At 40.3% G+C, this 24,993-nt stretch overlaps 4 protein-coding genes across 4 annotated transcripts; all 4 read right to left on the reverse strand.

The window, feature by feature from the left end:
- Positions 1-287: 287 nt before the first annotated feature.
- ufd1l (ubiquitin recognition factor in ER associated degradation 1) lies at positions 288-3,438 on the reverse strand. Its single transcript, XM_080500081.1, has 12 exons — positions 3,312-3,438; positions 2,958-3,090; positions 2,781-2,813; positions 2,564-2,685; positions 2,228-2,358; positions 2,058-2,130; positions 1,904-1,972; positions 1,752-1,820; positions 1,625-1,675; positions 1,449-1,537; positions 1,067-1,151; positions 288-875 (listed from the first exon to the last, which is right to left on the reverse strand). The coding sequence occupies exons 1-12, from the start codon at positions 3,312-3,314 to the stop codon at positions 801-803; spliced, it is 933 nt and encodes a 310-aa protein (XP_080356207.1). The 5' UTR covers positions 3,315-3,438; the 3' UTR covers positions 288-800.
- Positions 3,439-4,918: 1,480 nt separating this feature from the next.
- Positions 4,919-13,348, reverse strand: dhx37 (DEAH (Asp-Glu-Ala-His) box polypeptide 37). Its single transcript, XM_080499661.1, has 26 exons — positions 13,125-13,348; positions 12,866-13,035; positions 12,124-12,236; positions 11,665-12,022; positions 11,431-11,579; positions 11,254-11,346; positions 11,030-11,126; positions 10,360-10,473; positions 10,057-10,273; positions 9,835-9,933; positions 9,703-9,770; positions 9,451-9,586; positions 9,283-9,359; positions 8,898-9,130; positions 8,476-8,587; positions 8,286-8,392; positions 7,859-8,047; positions 7,503-7,627; positions 7,036-7,152; positions 6,766-6,938; positions 6,465-6,579; positions 6,203-6,340; positions 6,036-6,130; positions 5,456-5,529; positions 5,280-5,377; positions 4,919-5,198 (listed from the first exon to the last, which is right to left on the reverse strand). Exons 1-26 carry the CDS (start codon positions 13,225-13,227, stop codon positions 5,122-5,124), a joined length of 3,447 nt encoding a protein of 1,148 aa, XP_080355787.1. The 5' UTR covers positions 13,228-13,348; the 3' UTR covers positions 4,919-5,121.
- A 721-nt stretch (positions 13,349-14,069) lies between these two features.
- gp1bb (glycoprotein Ib platelet subunit beta) lies at positions 14,070-16,359 on the reverse strand. The gene is made up of 2 exons (XM_080499041.1): positions 16,336-16,359; positions 14,070-15,043 (listed from the first exon to the last, which is right to left on the reverse strand). Exon 2 carries the CDS (start codon positions 15,030-15,032, stop codon positions 14,409-14,411), a length of 624 nt encoding a protein of 207 aa, XP_080355167.1. The 5' UTR covers positions 15,033-15,043; positions 16,336-16,359; the 3' UTR covers positions 14,070-14,408.
- Positions 16,360-17,938: 1,579 nt separating this feature from the next.
- On the reverse strand, positions 17,939-24,993 carry septin5a (septin 5a). The gene is made up of 11 exons (XM_080500051.1): positions 24,675-24,993; positions 22,849-22,939; positions 22,338-22,424; positions 22,106-22,229; positions 21,861-21,995; positions 21,154-21,271; positions 20,952-21,053; positions 20,429-20,525; positions 20,177-20,312; positions 19,912-20,014; positions 17,939-19,051 (listed from the first exon to the last, which is right to left on the reverse strand). The coding sequence occupies exons 1-11, from the start codon at positions 24,747-24,749 to the stop codon at positions 18,989-18,991; spliced, it is 1,131 nt and encodes a 376-aa protein (XP_080356177.1). The 5' UTR covers positions 24,750-24,993; the 3' UTR covers positions 17,939-18,988.

The raw sequence follows: 24,993 nt of genomic DNA on the forward strand, positions 1-24,993 counted from the left end.
GTACATTTTTTAAATTACATAATAGTTACATTATTTGTTGTGCAGATTTAACACAACTATAACACATAATGCCTGTATGAAGTATCGATCTGGACAAACAAGGGCATTTCTCAAAGGGTTTGAAATACAATCACTGTCATTTCACATCACTTATTGATATTAATGAAGTTGCTTAGGTTTGTCAGTTTGCCACTGTGAAGACAACCATTTATTTTCGAACATAAATAAGAAAACTGTTTATTCATATTCAAGCTATATAATTGAAAAAAACAACAACAATATTTTCTAAACAGTCCTTTATTTGTCTTTAAATAAGCAAAGTAAAAGCAAAAACCATCAAATTATTAATATAAGTCAGGAAAAAATCTTAAACATCTTACTTTCAGTATACCGAAAATGAATGTATTGTAGCTCCCATTCCATCATGACAAAGGTATTCAAGGAAGACGAAGAGCAAGATAGTGACAAGTGTCGAAAGGTCAAAAGTAATTAAAATCCGATTTCATCAGGACAAAAATTCACAACTTTTTCTTTAAACATGTGAAAAATCAAATACCCTCAGAAGGAACAGGGCTTGTGTGTCTCCATTTCCTTCAGGCTTTATACTATTGTCAGAGGTTTTATTACAAACTATAATCAAAGTCAACAGCAAAAGTCCAGTTTCAAAGGGACTGTAAGCCAAAAAAATCCAACGCAGTTGAAGACCTTTTTTTTTTTTTTTTTTTTTTAATTTCGCTGCTGAGGGTGAAAAAAGGTTTGGTAGATGTGTACACCAAGCAAGGCCACCCATCCTTTATTGTTCAAGGTTTACGACCCTTCTTCCGTAGTGATTGTCCTTCTCCTGAGAAGGCGATAAATCGATTCATGGCATCGTCCTAACAAAAAAAAAGAAGAAAAAAAGACATTTATTATATAACTGACAACATCACATAATTTCTTTGCAAAGATACTTAAATAAGGAGACAACAAAACTACATAAATATTATAATGTCAACATTTAAGTACTATGAAAAGTAAAGACCTACAAAAACAAGTTGATATCAATGAAATGTTCATATTAACTCACATCATCGATAATTTTCCTGGGCTGCGGCTTGGAGTTTCTGATGAAAGTAATCCTGCCAACTTTGAAGTCGTAGTTGGGAATTCCTCTGTGGGATGAAACATTTGACAATTAACCTTATTTGTGGTGTAACTTCGACATTTCTTCCTGTAAAACTAACAATGACAAGTTGTTGTTTTTTTTAAATGGTACCGAGATAGGCACAGCTTCTGTAGGATTTGAAAAACGTGAGAAAATGAATAAAAAAATAAAATCTGTTGTCCAATCTCACTATCAGCTGCTGTGTAATCCAGCAAAAAGATACTCCTGAAGAAAAACCCGAGTAGGAGTTAAACCATTATATTGAACCTAATGTTCATGAGTACACATGAAAACATCTCCTCACCTTTTGATGTCGTTTGCAGTGAGAGGAGCAGGGCTGGGTTCAATTCCTTTTGTTTTGCCATCCAAACGATTGCCAGAGCCAGTAAAAGCCTGACCATGGAAACAGATTCCAAGTTGCATCAGCGTTCACTGCTGCCGTTATTAAGTGCGTGAACTCCAAAGCAAACGTGTACTCACTCTGAATCCCGTGTCCATGTCAGCATAGCTGCAGGGATCTGCTTCCTCCTCCTACAAAAGACATGATTTTTTTTTTTTAATCACATTGTTCAGGCTAGCAAATTAAAGTGAAAATGTAAAACCATACTGCTGGTTCCTCGTGATACTGAGGTCTTCGTTCAGGCTCTTTATAACCCAATGGCGCATCGAAATCCACCTGAGAAACCAAGTGACAACACATCAGTGGAAAAATCCTCACAAGCAGCTTATTTCTATCTGTGACAAAGCCAACGATCTTACATTCATGTCACACTCGATGATGGATACTGCTTTATCTGGCTTGGTCTCCATCACTCTCAGCTCGTAGATCTGAAAGACATCAAAAACATAAGTCTGCAGTAAAAATGAAAGTGAACAAAAGGTACCCACCATCATTGTCAATCAATAAATGTACCTTTTCATTGTAGTTGATGGCGATAACATCACCGGTGGTCAAGCATGCAAAGTTTCTCAAAGCATTCTCCAATCTGCAGGAAGACATGCACTTAGTGGAAACACTTAAAAAAACAACATTTTAGGAATACAAAAACTAATAGTAAAATGGTCCCGAGTAATAAGTCTTACACAGCTTTGGGATTTGTGATGTCCAGGAAGTCGGGACTCTGAGGCTGAAACTTGGAGTAAGTCGCCACCATAAGATTGACGCTTTCCACTTGGACCAGACCGCCTTCTTCCAGCAGCAGATTCTGCATCATCTGCAGTAACCAAAATCAACAAAACATGAGTATTGACTGGAATGGTGCTTAATAAAGGTATCTACCAGAATTAAATTAAAATAAACCATATCAAACAATTAATAGAGGGTTGAGATGCATCAAGTCAGGATCTATAGCTACTTCCAAACAGGGCAAACAGGTTAACAATAAGAAAAAGCTGGAACAATTCAGTACTGTTCCTCACCCAGTGTGGCAGATAACAGATTCCTTCGTCTGCCACAAACTCCAGAACACCACAGTGTGTCATTCTGTCAGAGTTCTTGTTTGTGAGCTTGAACAGCATTGGATACGTTATGTTAAGCCTGCCTGGAAAGTGAAAGGGAGAAAAAAAATATGTAAATCATACAGATACAAAAACATTAACATCCATCTATGATGCATGACTTGAGCTTTGAACTTACTTAGCTGGTCAAGGGCTGAAGGTGGCATTATGACTGGAAAAATGGACAATCACATTAAAGATAACATACTTCGTTAAAGACGGCCCCGTCAAATATTTAAATTGATAAATAAAAATGTTTAAATTGTGATAGAATTCATGGCAAAATTTGTTTTTCTTATGTGAAATATAATCTCACTTTTGCCTCCTTTCTCCACGTCGGAGCGGTCGTTGGGGCCAGCCAGCATCGACACCGAGTAACAGCGGTACTGAGTGGAGAAGCGGTTCTGAAAGCCCCGGGATATTGTGTGGTCAAACACCTGGAAGGAAAACTAGAGAAAACCAGACCCAGTTAACAAAAACACACACATTTTCGGGGTTTTTTGGTCGCGTTTCGACGGTGTTTCAACTTGGTGATGACGGCGCACAATTCAGCTCAGTGGCTGCAGTGTTGTTGTTGTTAGCCGCTCGCTAACTACACCACTACGAACCGACAGACTTATTTCGACGCTAATGTGTCGACAGCGGCAAAAACGAACAGGTCGATACTCACCATGTTGACTGTTTAGGTCTGTGCGGATTAAACAACTGGGAACAATATTTAAAATTCAACAAACTGCAGATGTACGCAGGGGTCTTTTAGCTACTGTTTTCAGCTTTTTCCGGCTGTGAGCCGGAAGTCAACAAGAGGAAGTGACGACACGGGCGCAACGGTTTCGGGTGGCCGTTTAATTTTATTAAGAGTGTGTTCTTTTTTTCTGTCGCTTTGTTCTCAGAGTAACTCGTCCCGCAAAAAAAAAAAAAAAAAAACCCACAATAAATATTTTGTCTCTTTTATTTTGTCTTTATATGGCAACTTTATCAAGTTAAGGAAATTAACATCTAAAAAAAAATTAATATAACAATTGTACTATTAACAATATATATTGAAAATAAACAGCAATAACAATATCAATGTTACGCTTTTATTCAATTTATTCAATTAAGTCGACAACCAATGAGCATCAAGCAGAGTGGCGCAGCGGAAGCGTGCTGGGCCCATAACCCAGAGGTCGATGGATCGAAACCATCCTCTGCTAGGTTCATTTTTTTTTCTTTTTATACCTACATAAACTGTATTTTAATTAAAGACATTGAGATTACTCAATTTTGTCAAAGGAAATATAACCTCATCACAAATGCAGATCGCATAACTGGGGGCACCTCCAACTGTGGGCTTTCTTTTTCTTACCAACAGAAATGAACCTCACACAGCACCTCAGACTCTTGATTCCCCAACTCATCTGGTCTGTGTGCTCACACAGATTACTGCGTCACGCAGGAGCAGACAGGTGGCATAGCTTGAAGAATGTCATATGGACCCTCAACAGAAGCTGGTGCTGAAGATTTACCATTGTTCAAAGTTTGGGCAAGACAGTCACTGGCTGTCAGAGAGCAAGAGGGTGGATGCCATGCATACAATGTTCAACTTGCTGTATGAACACAGGTGGCAGCAGGAGTGAACCAGCAGGCTCTCTTTAGCTCTAATAAAAATAACTGGTGCCATATACCTGTAGAAATAAATACTGGAGTTTCAATAGGGGCTTCAAGTTTTTCACATGATCGTGGAAGGACTTTTCTTCTAATCATTGTCTTTTTGAGTGCACAGAGAAATATCCATAAACATAAACAGAATGTAAAATGGATATCATTGTCTTGTGGAGTGGAGTGGGACTTTAATAATGGTGATTATTAAAAAAAAAAAAAAAAAAAAAGTCAAACCCTAGGATAACAACCTTGTTGTGACTTTCAAATACCTGCTCGTACACTTTTTTTGGCTAAAACTTTTAAACACAACTGAAAGACAAATCTCTTCAGATAAAGTTTGTATTAAATTAAGTATAACCATAAACACCGTTGAGCTTAAAGTGAAATTATTGACTCATTAACAATGGACAGTTTTGAGGTGTAACATTTTCTGCTCAAACACATCACTGGAGCGTAACCATGCATACATCTCTGATGTGACAGTTCTGAACAGTCCAACCGTTTCACCCTGATATGCTAGACCTATTTTCACACTGATCGCTACATTTTTATTGATCACAACCAACACAGTATTTCTCAGAATCACAGATTTAATAAGTCTTATGAAGACCAATTGAGTCAGATTAATGACAGTAGCACACACACACAATATCGACCATTGCATTCTGTCTATCTGCATTCTAAGTTGTCATCTGCTTGGCTACAACTTTATTGCCAAATAGTGTACAAAATATAAAACTGGCGGGAAAAAAAAGGGAGAATTGTTCTGCTGATGTGTCGAGTCAATTCACTGGTCAGAAGTCCATCGTCTTATTTTTGCTTTCCACATGAGAATCTCATACCGGAGGCCAGTTTTTCACAACTTCCGGATGCACAGATTCAGGTAACCACTGGCAGTATGCAGACAAAAGAACTGTGGGATGAAGAAGACAATAATTACACTGAAGCAAGATTAAACCTTCAGAAACAAACCGACAGGAAATTCAATCCTCACATTTATCTTCAGTCTTCCAGACAGACAGGAGTGCCTCCCTGCAGTCGACCCTCTTTGACACCAGTAGACCCAACACAGCCTCGGTCCTGGGCTGCAGCCTGAAACAGCAAAGACAGGAGAATAAGAGAAAATCCACTTGTGTGTGTGTGTGTGTGTGTGTGTGTGTGTAAGCTTACTTTGCCCACGTTTTCAGCATAATGGAGGGGTTTGAGAGAAGGTGGCCACTGTGTTTCTTCAGCTTCGAACAAACCTGTTCAACAGAAAACAAGGACTAGTTTAATAGATTTGATGAGCCGCATGTAGCTTTTGCCCAGTTTAAGACAAGATCACATGCATTTCACACAAAAAGCAAAACAGATGAAAAAAAAAACCACCCTAACTTTTAATAACTGTAGGGGTATTTCTCATCTATAACGATGGGCATTTCTGATTTCAACACAAAAGATTATGAGAAGATTAGGCTGAAAAAAAAGTTCTATATTGTTTAAACTATCTTTATGTATATTTTGATTCATCATTTAAATATACAGTGAAGACCCGGTAAATCAATACAAAACTGATTACAATGACGTGAGAAATAACCATCAGGAATGTGAAAGGAATTACGACTTTAATGAACTTGCAGTGACATTCAACACAGCACAACCATATGAAACACTTTATCTGAAAAGTCTAACTAAACTTTAAAGACTTGTATTCTTAGTTGTCGAATCGAGAAACAATACAGGTTGAAACACAACGTCCTTGCAGCGTTACCTGCCCCTCAAGAAGAAACCTGGCAAACATTTTGTAGCGCTCCAGGCCGTCTGGATACTCCATCTCCACCGCCGGCAGCTCCCAACCCACACGAACTGCAGGAGTGAAACGTGGCGTTTACTTAAAACGTCATATTGAGCTCTAATCTTCGGCTGCAGTGAACTTACAGAAGGTGCTTGAGCGGTGACATCTGATGGTGCCAGTGGTCGAACAAAACCACGGAGCCGGAGACTCGTGGGGAGAGCCGAAGTGACAGTACTGAGGCAGAAGCTGCGGCACCCAGTCTGCTTCTATGGCTGAAACTCCTAGCAGAAACAGAAAAGGAGGACACATTTTATGAGGAAAATCTGGATCAACATCGAAGAAATGTGGAAGGTAATGGACGTCTTTCCACGCAACGTCGGCATTTTCCACCAAACCTCTCTTTACCTCTCATATACATCTTTGTGGTCTCCATGATCTCCTGATACACGACAAAGTCTGGCAGTGTTTTGAAAAGCGCAGAATTAGGATGAATGAACACTGGGTCATCCATAAGTGGAGTCTATGAGCACAAAAAGACAACAAAAAAAAAACTGTTGAAGCAGAGCAATAATACAGAGCATTCTACGAAATCCCAAGTGTGAGAGCAGGGAACTTATTTCATTTGATCTCGATTTGGCTTGACCAGGAAAATGATCATCTATTATAAACAAACTCTTCAGTTGCCTGACAACTTTCAGTAACTTACTTTGTATCCATTCTTGAATTTTGGATCCAGGACATCTTCAGCTTGAACCCGCCTTGCGAGGTGGTCTCCCAGTCCAGCCAGAACAATCTGCCGCAGACAAACGACCTGGTGTTCCGTCGGTGGGGTCATCTTTGGATCCACAAACACTCCCACCTCGGGACACACGGCATTCACTAAGGAGGGGACACACAGACGAGATTTAGGAATTTTCTCGTGCTTTTTCCGCAGCAGGTCAGAGTGCGTTTGTAATTTTCTGCTGCGTGTGCGTACCTGCATTAGTGAGCTGCCCTCGGAGCCGCCTGATTTCCACCATGGCTTTATACCTCAGCCCATTGTCCTCACAAAACTTGGGAGTGCAGCCAGCAAATTCGCAAGCACCAACAGCACCTGCAGTCATGTAGAGATAAATATGGTGAGACTAACACAAATGTGAATGAATGAATTTATGTGCATGCAAAATAAAACCAAGGTCATCGAACAATGTGCAAAAATCACTTCTTTCAGGCTTTACATTGCCTGAGCATGTTCAAAACCCTTTCAACAAACTATTTGACAGAAAATTTGAATTTATTCTTAAACTGGACTTGATTTGTTTTATGTTGTTGTAACTGTATGGAAGTTTTTAATTCCAATTGCTGTTCTAGATGCCTGTTGGCTGAGGTGACAAAAGGGATTTTATTTCAAGGGACTTGATGATGTAATAAAGGTCAAATTTAAAAGAACAAAACAATACTTACCCAGCATGACCATGAGGTCCCCCAGCAGGAGCGAGGCTCCCTGCCCGGCCCAGAGTCGCCTCATTTGGGTGAGCCGAGCTCGGCGCTGGGTCAGCTTGGAGTTTTCATCCTCGCTGCGTGCAGGTCTGAGCAGATAAAGACAATTAGATACAGTCACAAAAACTTGAGATTCAAACAAAAAATGTATGCTACATGGGAATAAACACATTCTATATGTGTCATTGGTCTCCAGTTGATACAACCTGAAGCATCTGTTTGTAGTTTAACTCCCTTCAAGAAGGCCTCATTTATATTTTGTTATCTACAACACTCTTAGAAGTAATTGCATGTGATTAGAAGAAAAATAAATCTTTCACCTGTCAAGGTCTTCGAAAATCTCCCGGACTGTCATCGCTGCTACTACAGCGATAACGTATGGCAGACAATCCTGCTGCTTCCCGAGTGCTAACATTTTAGCGTAGCGCGGCGCGACAGGGAAGGACGCCATCGCTCTGCCCAGCGGGGTGATGGGGCAGGTTAGCCTCGCCCGTTGCATTGCTTTTACACTTTAAAAAAAAACAAACAAACAAAAAGAAAACAGTTTACAAATGTGATAGTATACCACACATTGCTGACACTTCCATTCATCCAAAAAAAAAAACACTTCGACAAGTTCTTGACAATGATCAGCTGAAAATGTATTAAAGCCTTTGTCCCTTTTCTATTTATTCTCGATCGTACGCCATCAATCAATAGCTACGTTTCCCCGGGAAGCCGAAGACGGAGCACAGAAACATCAGTTACCGTCCTGTGCGAGGCGGCTCCTCCAGAGCTCCCAGAGAGACCAGAAGCTGCTCTGCTGCTGCCAGGGCCTCGGCAGAAGGAGGCGTGGGGAAAGGAAAATTAACCACCTGCACGAAGAAGAAAACAAAACAGTTTCAAATGTAGTTGCTCTTTATATCAACGTGTTAGTTTCTCACTTTGTTTAACGGACCTTTTCTATGTTGAGGTCTTTCATCTGTAAAACCAGGTCCTCCACAGGTCTGCGTGTGATCTCTGCCTCCGAGAACAGGCTGAAGTCTCCAAACACAGCGGACGAGTACAGCCTGTGGGAGAAACAAAAATAGGAAACATTAGTGGATAACGCCTGTAAGACCCCCAAAATACATGTTATATGTGTGTTGATGGACAGCGATTTGAAAAAAAAAAAAAAAAATACGATTATAAAATATGCTTTTTGCTCCTCTGAGGTTAAGTCCTTTGAATTTTTCTTTTTATCCCAACTGGACTATCGCTGTGATATTTATGGACTTCGATGTGGTAGTTTAGTCTTGCACAGCTTACAGCAGCCTTGCATTCAAAACTGTTAATTTCAAATAAAACTAATTGGTTTTCCAGTGCAGTATTTCACTCAACCGATAGCAGTGTCCCGGCTCCGTTCGTCCCGCTCTTCCTGCTCTCTGATTGGCTGAGGCTTGAGAGGTCCAGGTCACCTTAAAGGACGACACTCCCGTCACTCTGTCGTAGAAACGTTTCTTCACTCGACCGCAGTCGACGACGTACTTGATACCCGGGATGGTCAAAGACGTCTCCGCCACGTTAGTGGCAATAACACAGAGACGTGTTCCGGCTGGAGGCGGCCTGAACACCTGTGGTCAGGAAACACACACAAAGAAAACCAAAAAAGCCATATATAACTTTAGAAGCATACATTTTGATTACAATATATTTGTTTAACTTATTATCTGAGCAACACATCCCGTAACATATTGATGAATGACACAGGACTTATTAATCTCACCTTCGCCTGCTGCTCGGGGGCCAACAAAGAGTAGAGTGGGAGAACATAGAGAGGAAGAGACGGGTCTGCCTTCGCCTCTATAGTGACAAAATGCAGAACAGCGTTTCACGAAACGGGCTCGTTACACACACACATCCATCAGACAGTTACTGATATGGAGCAGCTTGCCTCCATCAGTGGGATCGTCTCCGATGTCGATGTCCGAGCCTCCATCGTCTTCATCTCCGATACCCGCCTCTCTGTCTTCGTCCCCTTCATCCATCGGCAGGGCAGAGTAATTATCCAAGTCGATTCTGGGCAGAGACTGGGACACAGAATTAACAAGCTTACAAAATGTGTGTCGAGGAAAGAGGTGGAGGCCCGGATCGAACGTCAAGGGAGGATTTAGTTCGGGATTATTGGAACCCGAAGTAGACTTACAACAGTTTTCTTCTGTTTGGCTTTCTTGAACTTCTTCATCGCCTCCGACGTGTCTGCTTCTTCTTCCTCTGTTGGATTAAAACACAAGTTCATGTCGTTGCTTGGTGCTTTGTCAGGACTGTGACCACTCACCCGTGATTGTGCTGCTCTTCCTGAAGGGGAAAGCATTTCTCAGTCGCCTGCAGAGATTGTGAACCTCGGCTTGACCAGTGAGAAACACCAGAATACCACCTGGAATCACACACAAAGCGTCAGGTCGCACGTCTGTGGGAAAGCTAATTACTCTGCGTGTTTGACCGTTTTCTTCTCCCCCCCCATTGTCCCTAAAACAACTGGACTCTGCTGCATGCGCACCTGGAGGCAGCATGCGGTGGATTTTGCAGGTTTTGTGAAAAGCCTCTCCGGTGTAATCCTCCAGCGGAGTGCGCTTGTTGAAGTGGATCGTGACCGGGAACTGGCGAGCGTCCACCTTGATGACCGGCGGGGGGGTCTTAAACAGTTTCTGGTTGTCTGTGAAGTCCTCCACCCGCAGAGTAGCAGACATGATGAGCAGCTTCAGGGGCATTTCTTTCTGCAGAGATGAAAACCTGAGAGTTCAACAGGCTGTAAAGATGTTCAATGAATTAAAAAACCGCACACAGGAGTTGTGCGTCTCACCTTATTCCGCAGAGGGACGATACGAGACAGTAATCCAATGAGGATGTCTGTGTACACGCTCCTTTCATGAGCCTCGTCTATGATGATCGCGCTGTATCGCTGGAGCAGAAAATCCTACAACACAGACAGGAAATTGATAACATGCTGGCCTCTGATGGGTGCATGCACTGTGCAATACAGGGGTCGCAAACTCATTTTTATTGTGGTGCCAGATACAGCCCATTTTTACTTTGAGTAGGCAGTGCAGTTAAAAAACAAGAAAAAAGAACAGAATAACCAACAAAATAACTTAAAATGTCCCCCTTTGTTTTAGAGCAGAGATACAACTACATAAAAAAAAAAAAAGATATTCCATTAGATATGTTCTTACAAAATCTAAGCATGTTGACATTTTCAATAAAAAACAAGTCCAATTTCAACAATTTGTTATTCATGACAACGCCTCCTAAATCAAAATGCAGTGAATATCATTCAAAAATGCAACCAACGAATTCCTCAGAATTTATTGAACAAAAGTTAGGAAATTTACACTTTAAAAAGCTGTGTTCACCTACACTTGAAGACTCCAGACAGACATTATAGCAGATCCAATACTGAGTTTCTCTGGAATTCTTTTTTTTTTTTAACTTAATTTCAGGTATTTTATTCAATAACAGTGACGATATGATACCTTTTGAATTTCCTTCAGCAGAACACCATCCGTCATGAATTTGATCTTTGTGTCACTCGTCACGTTGCCTTCATATCGGATCTGATACGACACCACCCTGAGAACAGAAGGATTAACATGTTACTGTTATCATTGGAAATGTTCTAATAAGTACACGTTTGTTGATTTGAGATTATGTCACATGAAGTCGTTTGAACTGGCACAAGCGGGTAAATCCGTCTTACTGCTTGGGCAGGTTCATCTCTTTGGCCACTCTGTGGGACATGCTGACAGCTGCTACCCTCCTCGGCTCAGTGATGCCTATAATCCCACTGCCACTGGCAAAATTAACAACAAACAGATTAACAGCAGCTACCATGATTGATGTAACTCTGTGAGCCCGTTCTGTAGGTAAACAATACCTTGCATAACCAGCTTCATACAGGAACTGAGGTACTTGGGTAGTTTTTCCACTTCCCGTCTCTCCGCAGATGACAACGCTGGGGTTTTCTCTCACGGCCTCCATGACGACCTGCTCCTCTGCCAGGATGGGCAGCTTCAGACGAGCCTCCTGGAGATTTAAACAGGCTTAAAACAAACTCATAGAGACACTTCACTAAGTGGAACGCCTCCAATGCTCTCACGCACAAACACACCTGGATTTGTGGTGATCTGTCGACGGGAATGAAAATGGTTGGCTGGGACAGGATTTTGTTTTGGTCATTCTCCTGATCTTTCCTCTCGTTATGTTCAACTTGTTCCTCGGGCTTCTGCTCTTCTTTCACGTCTTGTCTGGTTTCCTGACCAGCAGAAGTGTCCTCTTTCAACTCGCTTGTTTCTGTGATGTTATTCTCTTCATCACCATCCTCCTCATCAGATGAAGTGTCCAGATCACTGCTTTCTTCTGCGTTTTGTTCTTCCTCATCTTCTTCCTTCCATTTTCGCTTCCTGTTTGCTCCACTGACGCTGCTGATTTTAGGATCTGTGTCTCCGTCCTGTACTTCATCAGGCGACCTATAAAACAATAGAAATCACGGATTACACCTTCTTAACCATATAACACACTCGTCATGCTGCCTCTTTGTCCCAGCTGACATATCATGTTGCGAACTCACTGTTTACTCTGGTAAAGTTTGTCTCCTGTTCCCAGTTTCGATGTGGTGTAAAGAAGCTTCAATTCAGACTCCGGGAGCTGCACCTCAGCCAGTTTGGACAGGATGTCTGCTCTCTAAACAGAACAGAAAGCAGAAATATTTAGCACATTTTACAGATCCAGTAATTTCAATGCACATCCACATAATCAGAGTACTTCATTCATAATGTAAACTACCATTCACATTCCCACAAGCCATGGCAACAGCTGCCATGGAGGGCCACCACTACCTGAACTGTAGCCACTCTATTTCACATGAACTGCACACATTTTCGTAGGGTTCATCATGTGATCTGTCTTGGTCACACAAATAACTGGATTAAAAAATAAATAAAAAAACTGTCTTGAAGTCAAAGAAAAATGCTGTTTTCTCTGTCCCATCAAGAAAAGTCACAGCAATGCTGTTAACAAATATTATGGCTGAAAGGCCTCCGGTGTCCTTGGAGAATAATTTCTGAATTTCTTTTCAAGAGTTTTATAATAAGGGGATGTAATTATGGCACTGGTATATTTTTGAGTACAATTTATAGCATACACACATTTGATAAAATTTCATTAAGAAAAATGCACAATTTAAATACTACATTCTTTGAATTTAAATACAATTTGACCATTTACATCTAAATGTGAAGAAATTGTAAATTGTGATTTTCAGATCAGTCAGCTCGTGCACATCGCATTATGTTTGTGTCCTGTTTGTTTACCTGCGCCTTCTTCTCTTTGCGTTCCAGGACCTTCTGCAGTTCTTTTCTCTGCTTCTTGGTCAGAGGCTTTTTAGTTGTGACAGATTTCACAGAAGAGATCTTCTTCTTGGCTTTGCTGGCGGGGAGAACCAAAGCGTTGCTCTCATCTACACCTTTGAGTCTTTCTCTGTCTGATGAAAACACAAAACAGGAACAATTGGAACCTCCAATGGGCCTAAATGACAAGAAATAATAATAATAATAGTACAAATCAACCTACTTTGTAACTCCACCACCACCTCCGTTTTGGCTTCATCTGTTGGCTGCTGTGGATCTTTCTGCTGTCTTCCTTTCCAGTTGTGTTTTTTTCTGAGTTTCCCCATTTTAGGTTTCTAAATCCCAAAAACGTGTTACCAAAACTATTATTTAAACGAGAAACAAACCAATAAAAGCTTCCACGAAGCTAAACGAGCTAGCTCTATCGTGGCTACATACACGCAGCTAAACTTTGACTAATATAACACTAACGGTTCTTTATTGTTCTTAAATGTGATCGAGGAGCAAAATAACATTAAAGAAAAGATTAATGTAGCGAAATCAGCCCTTCAAAAAAAAACTCACGTGTAAACATGTGTGAGTGCTTCGGCTAAATTGATCCGGAGTGAAAACCTCCGGTGTGCAAAGGTTCCGCAAGAGAAAACGTCCCAACAAGCACATCTACACCTTAAACTAACATTTGTAATTGTCTTTCCCCTCATTTTGTCAATTTAATTTTCCTCAAAGAAAACCGGGTTCAGCACATGACTCGCCCTGGTGTGGAAAAGTTCTCCACTTCAATGAAAGTACTTTATATCATTGGCATGGTATCATAATTATCTTCAAAATACCATATTGTACATTACAGGGAAGACCAAACTTAATTAATATTTTTTTTCGATTATTTAAAAGAAAATGCAAAAAGAAAATTAGAAAATGAAAAAGAGATATACTAGAAATTAATTTTCCGTGTGTGTGTGTGTGTGTGTGTGTGTGTGTGTGTGTGTGTGTGTGTGTGTGTGTGTGTGTGTGTGTGTTATGAAGCTCAAGAATTTTAAGATGATCTTCATTTGGAGTAAAGGGGCTCTGAAAAATCATTAATTCACAGAAATCTATGCAGAGAATACACAGAAAAAAAACACAGCATCAGTTGTTCGGTAAGAAATATTTATTGCTTATGTTCCTGAAATAAAGTGTCTCACTGTGTTACACATGTTTAAAGTGTCCAAATATGTTACGAATGCTAAACAATTAACAATTAACACAACAAAAGAATTACGATGGACAGCAACAATTCTCCCTCATATGATTATTTGGTGTTGCTTTTACTGATATCAAAAAATTCCCTGTACGTTCCGAACATTGTGACCCAGAAAACACAGTGATATTGTTGTAGTTAGTCTGTTTAACAGACAACAGGGGCATTGCAACAGCTTGCTCACTATTTGTAAATGTTGTTTTTTTTAATCCTATTAAATGACATGTGTGCAAATAAGAAAAGCTGCTCTCATCACATCACAGCTCCATCTCAGATACTGGTGTCCATAATAGGACTGTATTCATTTTCTTTTCGACTCTCCTCAGGAGTGACGCTCTCCTCCGTGATTCTTTTCGCTTCTTTGGATAACTTCTCAAACTTCCTCAGAAAGATGATGAGAGCCACCAGCAAGACTGCCTGCACCACCACAAACACAAAGAGACACACCTGAGAGGCGAAAGCCAGGTCACAGTACCAGTTGTGGTTCGAATTCAGGAGCTCCTCCTCTGTGATATACACCACCAGCCTCCCTCTGAGGCTGGAAGGAGAGCTGCAGTTCACATCCAAGTAAGTCTTCAGACTGGGGGGCTGACGGAGCAGCCAGGTTCGCAGGTAGAGGATCCCACAGTCACACACCCAGGGGTTACCATGTAGGCTGACAGAGTGCAGGGAGGGTAGATCATCCAAAAGCCCGATGGGGAGGGCAGTCAGCATGTTGTTATGGAGGAGGAGCTCGGTTGTCCCAGCGGGGAAAGTGGTGGGCAGCGAGGAGGATGTGAGAGACCTGCTGCTGCAATCCACCTGACCACCATGACAGGAGCAATGGTGGGGGCACGCTGATGACCTTTGACCTTCCAAGAAGAGGAACAGACACAGGAGCAGAAGCCCCTTCATGTTTCCAACCTCTGGAGGAGAAAAGGAAGACTCAAGGTCAATCACAGTGTGTAGCCAGTTGGTTGTCTGATACTAGAGGTGCTAATGGTGTAAGATAGTGAAAATTAATCGGTATTGTCAAAAATAAATATGAAACTTTAATTAACAATAAAATTTGAACACCAACCATCCACAATTTACAAAACATAAACTTTCTAAAGACATAGTGATAACTGAAATGATCATCAGTAAACATGACAAAGCTTGAAGTCAAACTAATAAAAACACTAATGAATAAAAGGATAATATGTACTGTATTACCTGTTTTTTTTGTAAAGGTTCATTTGATTATGCTTTATTACAGGCGCATGAGTATAAACATTTTAAGATCTACAGCAATGTGCAACTGCAGCACTTGCTTTACATTGACCGTTAAGCATCATGCTGTATGGGATTATATATTTAATTCTGATATGTAGATGCACTGATGTTTAACACAGTGAAGCATCGCTGCAAATAAACCATGTGAGTGTTATGTAGAAGTAAAAAGAGCACTGAAAACTGGTACTCGAGTACCACTGCATTGCTTTAATTGGACTCACGAATAAAAGTACAGTACTTCAGTAAAAAACAAAAACAAAGGGCAAAGTAATATTTTACTACACATAATATCATTTATTTCTTGACAATATTTAGTTGCATTGTCTATGGTAAGCATTCAAGTTTAGTAATCTGTATAGAATATATATGTTTGAGTAAGATTTTATATTTGAAAAAAAACAAAACAAACTGAAACGTACAGGTCATTAACAATACTAACAATAAAAGCTAATTATGATGATATGATTATTTGTAGTCCCTTAATGCTAGTAATGGGACAACAAGTCTTCAAATAACTAAATATTATGCCATTTTTATGCTTGCTATCAGTATGGTCTCCTTAAAGCAAACAACTAAACTTTTTTTCATATCTATGTCACAATGAGGGAAACTGTATACCGTTTGTGAAGTGACTGTTTGAAGGAATTTGAACAGCCTCAGCCCATCAGAGGAACATTATGTCATATTTTATGATTTCCCTCAAAGCAGATCAGAAAATAACAATCGAAATCAAGCTTCACACACCAAGGCCTAACTGCGTCATTGATCATGTTTCTTTACATTTAAAGGGTGGAGCTAATTTAGTCATTAAAACTTTCAATCTTACAAATTTCACATTCAAAGGAAAGAAACTCAATGAAAATTCCGTTTGTCTTAACCTTGCTCATGTCGAAGTTCCTGCACAACTAAAGAGTCTGAATAAAGTCAAAGGAGAGTTATTTACCGTCACTGCTGCACGTCCTCACGAGACGACTGTTTCTCTTAGAGGAAGACTGCTTCTCACTGCCAGCTGGAACTCACTGATAAAGGACACTGTCAAATTCTGAGTACAGACACACGCCAACTTGTGCGATAAATGCACATCAGCATATAATGTATCTTTCTGTCAAGAGAATCCAGTTTATTTTAACACACTCCAATAATCCTTAATGATAATATAAGAGGGACTGGACAAAGGGTTTTGTAACTGTTCTCAAGTGCATTCATGACAAAGGAATGATTTAGTGGCTGTCATTGCTTATGAAGTTTTTGCAAAAAAAATATTGTTAGAGGTGCTAGTATTTGTTCAGATACTAATGCATATTTTGATTTAACAAGAAGAAAATGTCTCCCGTGTCTCACCTGCCTTTCTTTGGTGTGTTTTTGATGTAAAGCACTTTGTGTAACAATTGTTCTTAAACGTGCTATATGAATAAAGTTATTATTATTATCTTAAAATATCGCATTATTGTTGTTTTTGTGGGGGGAAAAAAGAATTTGCTGCTGTTAAAACATTTTTGAGTTTAATGTCATTTGCCTGGGACTTGTGGTTCTTTACTTATCTTTCTAACAAGCAAATGCAACAAAAATGCTGATAACTTATTTATAGATATTTCACTAACGACATGTATCTCAAGCACAGAGTGGGCAGTTTAACTTAAAACATAAAATATGGTTGTGAAATTATTGTTGCACGTTTTGTTAAAAGCACTTTTTTTCTTTTTAGTGGGATCATCCAGATCAGCAACTTTAATCAGGTATGTGTGTTTTTCTTAGGGTCGCAGACCTCGATTACAAAAGCCTTTTTCTTTCTCCACACAGGAGGAAACATGAATTCCAGACAGAAATTGCCGGCCCAGATTCAAATGAGCTGCAAACATTTTGCTATGACGCGAGAGCAGCACACAAAGCACTGCAACATCACACAAAACATGGTTTCAATTGTAATGTTCAGTTTCAAGTGTTCAATTATAAAGCTCTGTGTTCGCCCTGTGATGGACTGAATTGTGTAAAGTTTTACTGAAGTTGGATGAATGGATAGTTTATTTCTTTCACATTTTAGGAACTGTAAACTAAAACATGTCTATCAATAGATTTTATCAACGTATATTAATCAACCAAGTTTTATCAATTGAAAAAAAAAAAAACACATCAAAAATACAATATTTTACTTTGTAAATATTAGCCAGTTCTCAGCAATTGGGAGATGTTATAAAATCAGGTTAAACAGAGTGAAATAAGTACCTTGTATTTGTAATCTTGATAATTTCTTTAAACATCTCGATTACATGTATTTGAACTAGTCATAAGGCCTGCCACTATCCCTGAGCAGGAAGCAAAAGGAAAACATTTCAATTCATTTTGATGTTATGTATTGTTGTGTATTCCTCTCCTGACAGGCGAGGAGACGCTGTGTGAAGAGCAGAGGATGAATGGCAACTGGAGATAACGACCCTTCAGCATGTCTGACATGCGGATGTCGTGGAGGATGTGGCGGTGTGCCCGCTGGACTTTCAGAGAAACAACATTGAGGCCGCGACGAGAAACAAGAGTTTATTTGTCACACCTTTGTAAATGGGACACAGGCTGAGCTCACGGCCTTCAGGCAAAATATGTACAGCTCACCAGCATCAGCAAAGACACACACACGCACACGCACACACACACATGGCATACATAACTCACTTCCAATCAGAAGGTTTCAAAACAAAAGCACAGACACAGTATTGGCTCCTCATCACGTTTTACCATCTTGTAATGGCAATAGAGTAAACTTCAGATCATGATGCATTTGATAAAAGCACACGGCATCCAGTTAAAAAGCAGTAAAAATAAACCCACAGCATTTAGCGGATATGAGTAATGGTAGCATGCTTGCACATGCACCCTGTACTGCCCCGACCATGTCGTCATGTCAGGCTCCCCGTTCACAGTCAGCCACTGGCAATAAGTGCATATTTAGCTCAGCCAGCACATTAAAAGAGAGAGGGCTTTTTTTTTTTTGGACTGGCCATACCTGAAATATGTTCCATTAAGGGCTTTATGAGCAAATAAACAAGAACAAAATATGGATAATTATTATTATCATTAGAGAAAAGCCACTGTGTAACTTTAAAAGGACAGATGGGAGTTTTATGGACGGATAAGAGGTGATATAAAAGGAGATTTAAGGATATACTCACACAGCCAAACACACCATCGCATATTAGAAAACAATATGTTCAAATCTAAATATCACCAAAAAAAACCTACATTTCTTTACAAAACACCTCGCAGCACATACCCTGAAATTATATCCAATAAGTTTAGCAATGCAATTATAAATTAGATACACTGAATAGTTAATTTACGCATTTATATTATATATGTTAAGACCACGGTAAGGGGCTCAAAAACTGGAGAAAAAAAACCCAAAAACAAATAGTTCCAAAAAAACCAAAAAAACAAAACAACCTCCAGGCAGACAAACTATACAAAGCACCAAACTGAGGAGAAATGTAACGCCAGAGTCGCCACGAACATTTGATATCCAAGTTCAATTCAGTCTGCCTGCCTCACTGTCGTTGCAGGGGAGAAACAGCAGGTGGCGCTGCACCACAGCTCTAATCTGAGAGCCTTCACTGGTCTTTGTCGTGCATCTGCTGCTGCATCTTGTTCAGCATCTCCTGCATCCTCTTCAGCTGCACACAGAGAGGAAGATTCAATTAAACTGTCCACAGAAGAAAGTCTGGAGCGACTCGGATGGTTTGCACAAACTTGACATGAAGCCACGGATGAAAATGTTCAAATCATGCATGCGTCTAGGATATGAATGTTACGGCATCTCTAAAATTGACATGGGAGAGAATATTCAGCCGATATTGTGGTGAGGGACAATAATAAAACAATACTGGGAGAGAAAACTACCAAAATATCACAAAGAAAATATTTTACATTGTTTTCCACATACATTGTCTCATTTGAAATATGAAAAAAAATATTGTGGTTTTGTGTAGTGTTGTGCAATGAAGCACAGTGTAGTATTGTATCATTTAGCATCATATTATATTGTAACATGTCGTGAAATGTCATACCATATCATGCCTCATTAATTTGTATTTCGCAATCTCACATTGCAAGTGAATTTATTGTGCAGTGTCAAATATTGTCATGTTGTTTCATGTCCTTTAGCACAATATTGAAAAATAGTTTTGGATAATGTGTTTTGCAGTATAAATTCAATTGTGTCATGTCAGTCATATGTTATCACATTTCGTTGTATCTTACCTTAGCTTGTTGTACCAGGTTGTGTTGTGTTGTGACATACAGTACATTGCATTGGGTTGTGTTGTGTTGTGTGATATCATATCTTACTTGATATGCATTGTTAGAACATATCAGATTATATCATGACACACGGTATGATATTGTGCATTGTAATATCACATTGTGATTACAATATTGTATTATATAGGATTTCCACATACATCAGCATGAATGAGAAAGCAGCCCTCTGACTAGGTATGGTAGTACAATACGAAACATAAATGCTGATCTTTACCTCCTCGTCTTTCATTTTGATCAGCTTCTCTGTTTCAACGTCTGGAGTGGACAGCGGCAGAATGGGGATGGGACTCTCCATTCGGTTATCTTGAGCCAGTTTACTGAGAGACAAAGACAGGGGGGGGGGTAAGAGAGGATAAGAGCTGAGCCAGGTCCAGCTGTACTGAAATCTATAAACACCAGTTATCTTGAATGTTTACAAAATATATTCCCACAGTTTCGACTGACACCACACGTTCTCATGCGCAGACACACCCAGATACCTGGTCATCTCCTGTATGCACTGTGCTCTGTAGTTTTCATAGTGGACATCACAGGTTACATCTTTGAGGTCGTGCATGTGAGAGCGGATCAGCATGTTCCTCAGTTTGACAAAATCACAGTGCGACTGGTTTTCAACTGAGCAACAAAGGAAGAGATGGATTTTATTAATAAAAACTAAACAAACAAAAAAAACAGCGCAATACATATGAGAACTTTGTCGAGTAAGATAATGATGACGTAAGCAAAAGTACCTTCGACAATCCCCCAGGGGTACAGTCTTCCCCTAACTCTTTGTCCTCGGGCCTCCACCACTGTGTTACTGCCAATCACAGCGAAGGGGGTGCACTCCTGCACGGAGACACAACAACAGGCTGTTATTTTAACCCCAGTTTGCTCAGAGAAAGCTGAGTGAGCACACAGCGTGCACATTTCCAGAGTCCATACATTCACACGCGAGAACAGAGCAACCAAAATAAAGTGTTGATGTAAAAATGTTGAAAGGGTGAAATGATTTAACGACATGTCAGAAACAATGTATCTGCTGTGGCAATTATCTGTTTCTTCAGTCGGTGTTGTTGTTTGTTAGTTCACATATAACAAAAAGGTGCCCTCTATATTTCACCCAGTCAAAGGAGAAGAGCCCGGAGAGCGTCCTTTCTTTCATGAACCACGGTGGTTGCCTGTCAGCACCACTCAGGTCACAAAACCCCGCTCTCTGCCATAAGACCAACACCCCCGAACGATCCTCACAAATACCTGATGGCCCAAACTCACCTTCAGCTCTTTGTCAAGTTGTTTAAACTCTTCATCCTCGTCAGAGTCACACTCAGGGAACTGGTACACTTTGATCCCAAATTTGTCAATTTCCTCTCGTATCTACAAACGAGCAGACACACGTGCAAAGATTAGTCTGCAGTCGACAGCCTATAAATAAACAATCTTGAACTCTCTGTGGCGCTGCGGGCTTTAAACTCACTCTGTCTTTAAGCTTTTTTATCTCATTGGGTGTGAGGCAGTCAGCTTTAGCGATGAGTGGGATTATGTTGACTTTTTCATGCAGAGCTTTCATGAACTCAACATCCACCGGACGAAGCCTGGGAGAGAGAAAGAGAAGCTCGTGGACTTCACAAACACTTTCATTGGATATTAAAACCATATTAATCTGATTCTTTTTTCTTTTTTTTACACACTGAGCGAGTTCACATAATGACTCAAATGCTCCTAAGAATAAAAAGGAAAATCAGTCATTTCAGCTGCAGGCCTGTGATAAGCTGAATTACTTCAACTCAAACAGACAAAGATATTGCTAAAGGTGGCGGTAAAGTTGCACAATCACAGCAAAGAATGTGCAACTCAACGTTCCCTGTCCTAACTCCTACACTTACAACAGCCTGCACTGTCAAGCAAAGCAAAAGGGAATGGCAAAATTAAATACAACCAAGTGTTTTTTGAGGACTGGCTTTGGAGGAAATCCTGAAGGAAGGAGATGGGAATTGTCTTTATGCATACCTGCAAACTGGTGTTTGTTCTTCATGCTTACACTCATGTTACCTGTGACAGCTTTAATCGAAGCCTTGAATCTCCACATGGTTGTTTTTATGTTACGTTATCACCTGATCACTGGCTCCCACGGGGACCGTGTCTGTGCTGATGTAGAGTATGTGCACGTGGGTGGGTACTTACCCATGGCCAAACGGTGGGATGAAGTAGAGGCAGCAGTGGACTCTGTTGTCCTGGATGTTCTTTCTGTTCAACCCGCTCTCATCCCTGAAGTACTGCTCAAATTGCTGGTCTATGTAGTCTGTAATAGGCTTCCAGCTGCCCGCACACACACACACACACACACACACGCACACACACGTCAGCAGCTTCTTCGCTTCACCGTGATTTGGCTCAAACAGAATAAATCTGTGAGACGTCCAACGCACCACTCGTTGTTGTTGACGGCGTCTCCAAACCCCGGCGTGTCGACGATGGTGAGCTTGAGCTTCACTCCTTTCTCCTCGATGTCTACAGTGTGTTTGATGATCTCCACGGTTTGGTTGATGCGCTCTGTCAAGCATCCGGAGCAGGGAATTAGTTACATCCATCATCTTATATGGCTTTCAAGTAAAATAATCTAAACTTAAAATAATAAATAAATAAATATATCAGACTCACCCTCAGCATTAAGTAATTTTCGGTCTTTGTAGAGATCTGTGAGGAAGAGGCTGTTGACCAAAGTGGATTTTCCCATACCAGACTCTCCTGTAGACGCATAAATGTGTATTGCAAGTTTGTGTGTCTAGTAACATGAGGAAAAAAAAACAAATAAACTCAGTAGTTATTCTGTTAGAAATACTTTATCTTAATTAATGCGGCACTGCTATAATGACATTGGTATGTAAATTTGTACTGCAGTTTGTAAAAGTGTTTCACGTTTTGTTAATTTGTTTTCTGAAATGTAATTTTGTTTTCTGAAATGTAAAAAAATATTTCCCAAAATGTACATTTATTTTGCACCTCTCGGCCACCGTACATCAGGGAACGTGGTTTGTAAAGGTTCTCAAAGTAACTGCTTTAGAGAAGCATATTTCGGCATATGATAAATAGATCAAATGAGATCAAATCGAAAACAAACTTAATGTCAGTTGAGTTAAGAGCAAGTTTTAATCTTCAGTTAGAGACCGACCTGCCACCATCAGTGTGAAGTCGAAGCCTTTCTTCACAGACTTCCGGTGGACTTGGTTCGGCAGCGTAGCAAATCCCACATATTGTTTCTCCTGGAGTACAAACACACAGAAATACAGAGATTTTAATCATTGTTCAATCCAATTTGGGGAAAAAAAATCACATGAATGTCCACCTGCAATACATAATTGATGATCAGATTTTCACAAAACAACACATCATTAATATTTTGTGCACTGCCTTCAGAAAATTACAGTATTTCAGTAGTTAACATACATTTATTGCTCAACATATTTTGTGAAAATGCTTACAGATCCTAAATAGTTTCGATTGCATTTTTTTTATGACTGATCAGACAGCTTATTCATACAGGAAGATGAAATTCTCAGATCTGCAAACCGATAAATCTTTGAACAATATCACATAACAGCTCCAACTATTTCACACTTGGTGTAAAAATATAACTTTTTCAGCAGATGTAACAACAGAGAGGACTGAAAGTGACAGAGGGGTATTTGCACTTGGCATTTTTCCATTAAAATGTGATAATGGTGCTTTTTCTAACTCGGTGCTTCAGCCAATGCCAACTGAGAGACGGTGCATCACAGAAAATAGAGGTACACAACACCCATTCATGTATGATTTAGAGTTAATGTTGAATAATCTAAAACACATGTTCTGGATTATGGAAGGGAACTGCAGTGCATTGTTGTGTAATGGTTGTAATATGTGGTATGCTTCCGCCATCACAGCAGATTTATGTTTTGGATGCAGTAGTTCAAAGCAATACCTATTCCTCCCTGTATAAGTTTCACCTGGTGAATCGAAACCTCAAAAATAATGAACAAGGCCACAACTGACTGGACACATATGACAATCCTGACTTTTGTTCGTATTTTGTTCCCAATTGGCATTTATGACTTAAAGCTATTTGGCAAAACTTGTTTGTTCTGATTAACAGGAGATTTTCCATTGTTCAGCTGACTAATTGTTTCAGCCTTGCAATAGTACACCCAAAGCCGGCCTTGCCAAAAATAGTAGCAGACACCAAATAACTGTAAAAGAGCTCTGAGGATTTTGGGGTCTGGCAGCGTCTGCTGTAATAAAACAACCACAACAGACAGACAGGATCTATAATACAGAAAATCTACATCTGCATGGAAAAACACGTGCAGAGCATTCCTCTCTCTGAGCAGCTGAGAATAACCAACGCCTCAGACTTTCCACCAAATCTCTCACAGAGGACACCAGGCGCCCTTTGTGTCGGACTGCGGCGCTACATCCGTCTGCATCTGGCAGGACATCATCTTCACCCTCCACTGCTACACACTGACATATGTAGATATAAATACACACTCGAGGCCTGCAGAGAGTGTGTACACACACACAGCAGCGGCATTCAACAGACCTGAAAAGCTCTATTTGACTCTGTACACACTCCAGCCAAGCACACAGTCAGTGTCCTGATACGCTGTCAAAACTTGTCACAGGCATTTCCGATTGCCCCTTAGGGAGAGAGGTTTTCATTTATGAACGCATACACACAAATACACACGAAAAGAAGAGAAACGCTTGAGTTGAACTGAAGCGTGATCTCAGCAGTAATCTGAGACCGTGTGAGAAGTGGAGACAGAAATGCAGAGCAAACAGTAAAAAGATGCAGGCAGAGAGTCTCACAGAGGAGTCCGGACCTCCCCTGGATGTATTTTCAATCCAACCCTAAAGTCTCTGACGTTAAGTTCATTCTACTTGTGAAATTCACTGATCTTTAACCTCCACTTGTTGTCCCTATTCTATCTTTTCATTACCATGAATGCACCTCTTTACCTTCTGTCTGGCCGTTCTCACTCTGGGGCACAGCAGCCGTTCCACAAGTTTTTCCTGCAGCATGATGGCATCCATCCTAAACCGCACCGATGCTGACGGACGGAAATAGCCACGGGTCCCAGAAAGTTCAAAAATCGCCCAGTCGTGGATAAAAAGTAAATCTGAAGATTCTTGATAAAAGTGTTTCCAACACACTTCTCTCCAGTTTGTGCTTTTTAGATTTGTACTGCAGCAGTGACTTCCCTTCTGTTTGTTGTTCCTCCGTCCCTCTTGCGTTATCTCGTTTATTTCTTTCTTTCCTCTGCCTACAGTGCTCCAG

The sequence above is a fragment of the Blennius ocellaris genome (genome assembly GCF_963422515.1).
Source record: "Blennius ocellaris genome assembly, chromosome: 7".
NCBI lineage: Eukaryota > Metazoa > Chordata > Actinopteri > Blenniiformes > Blenniidae > Blennius > Blennius ocellaris.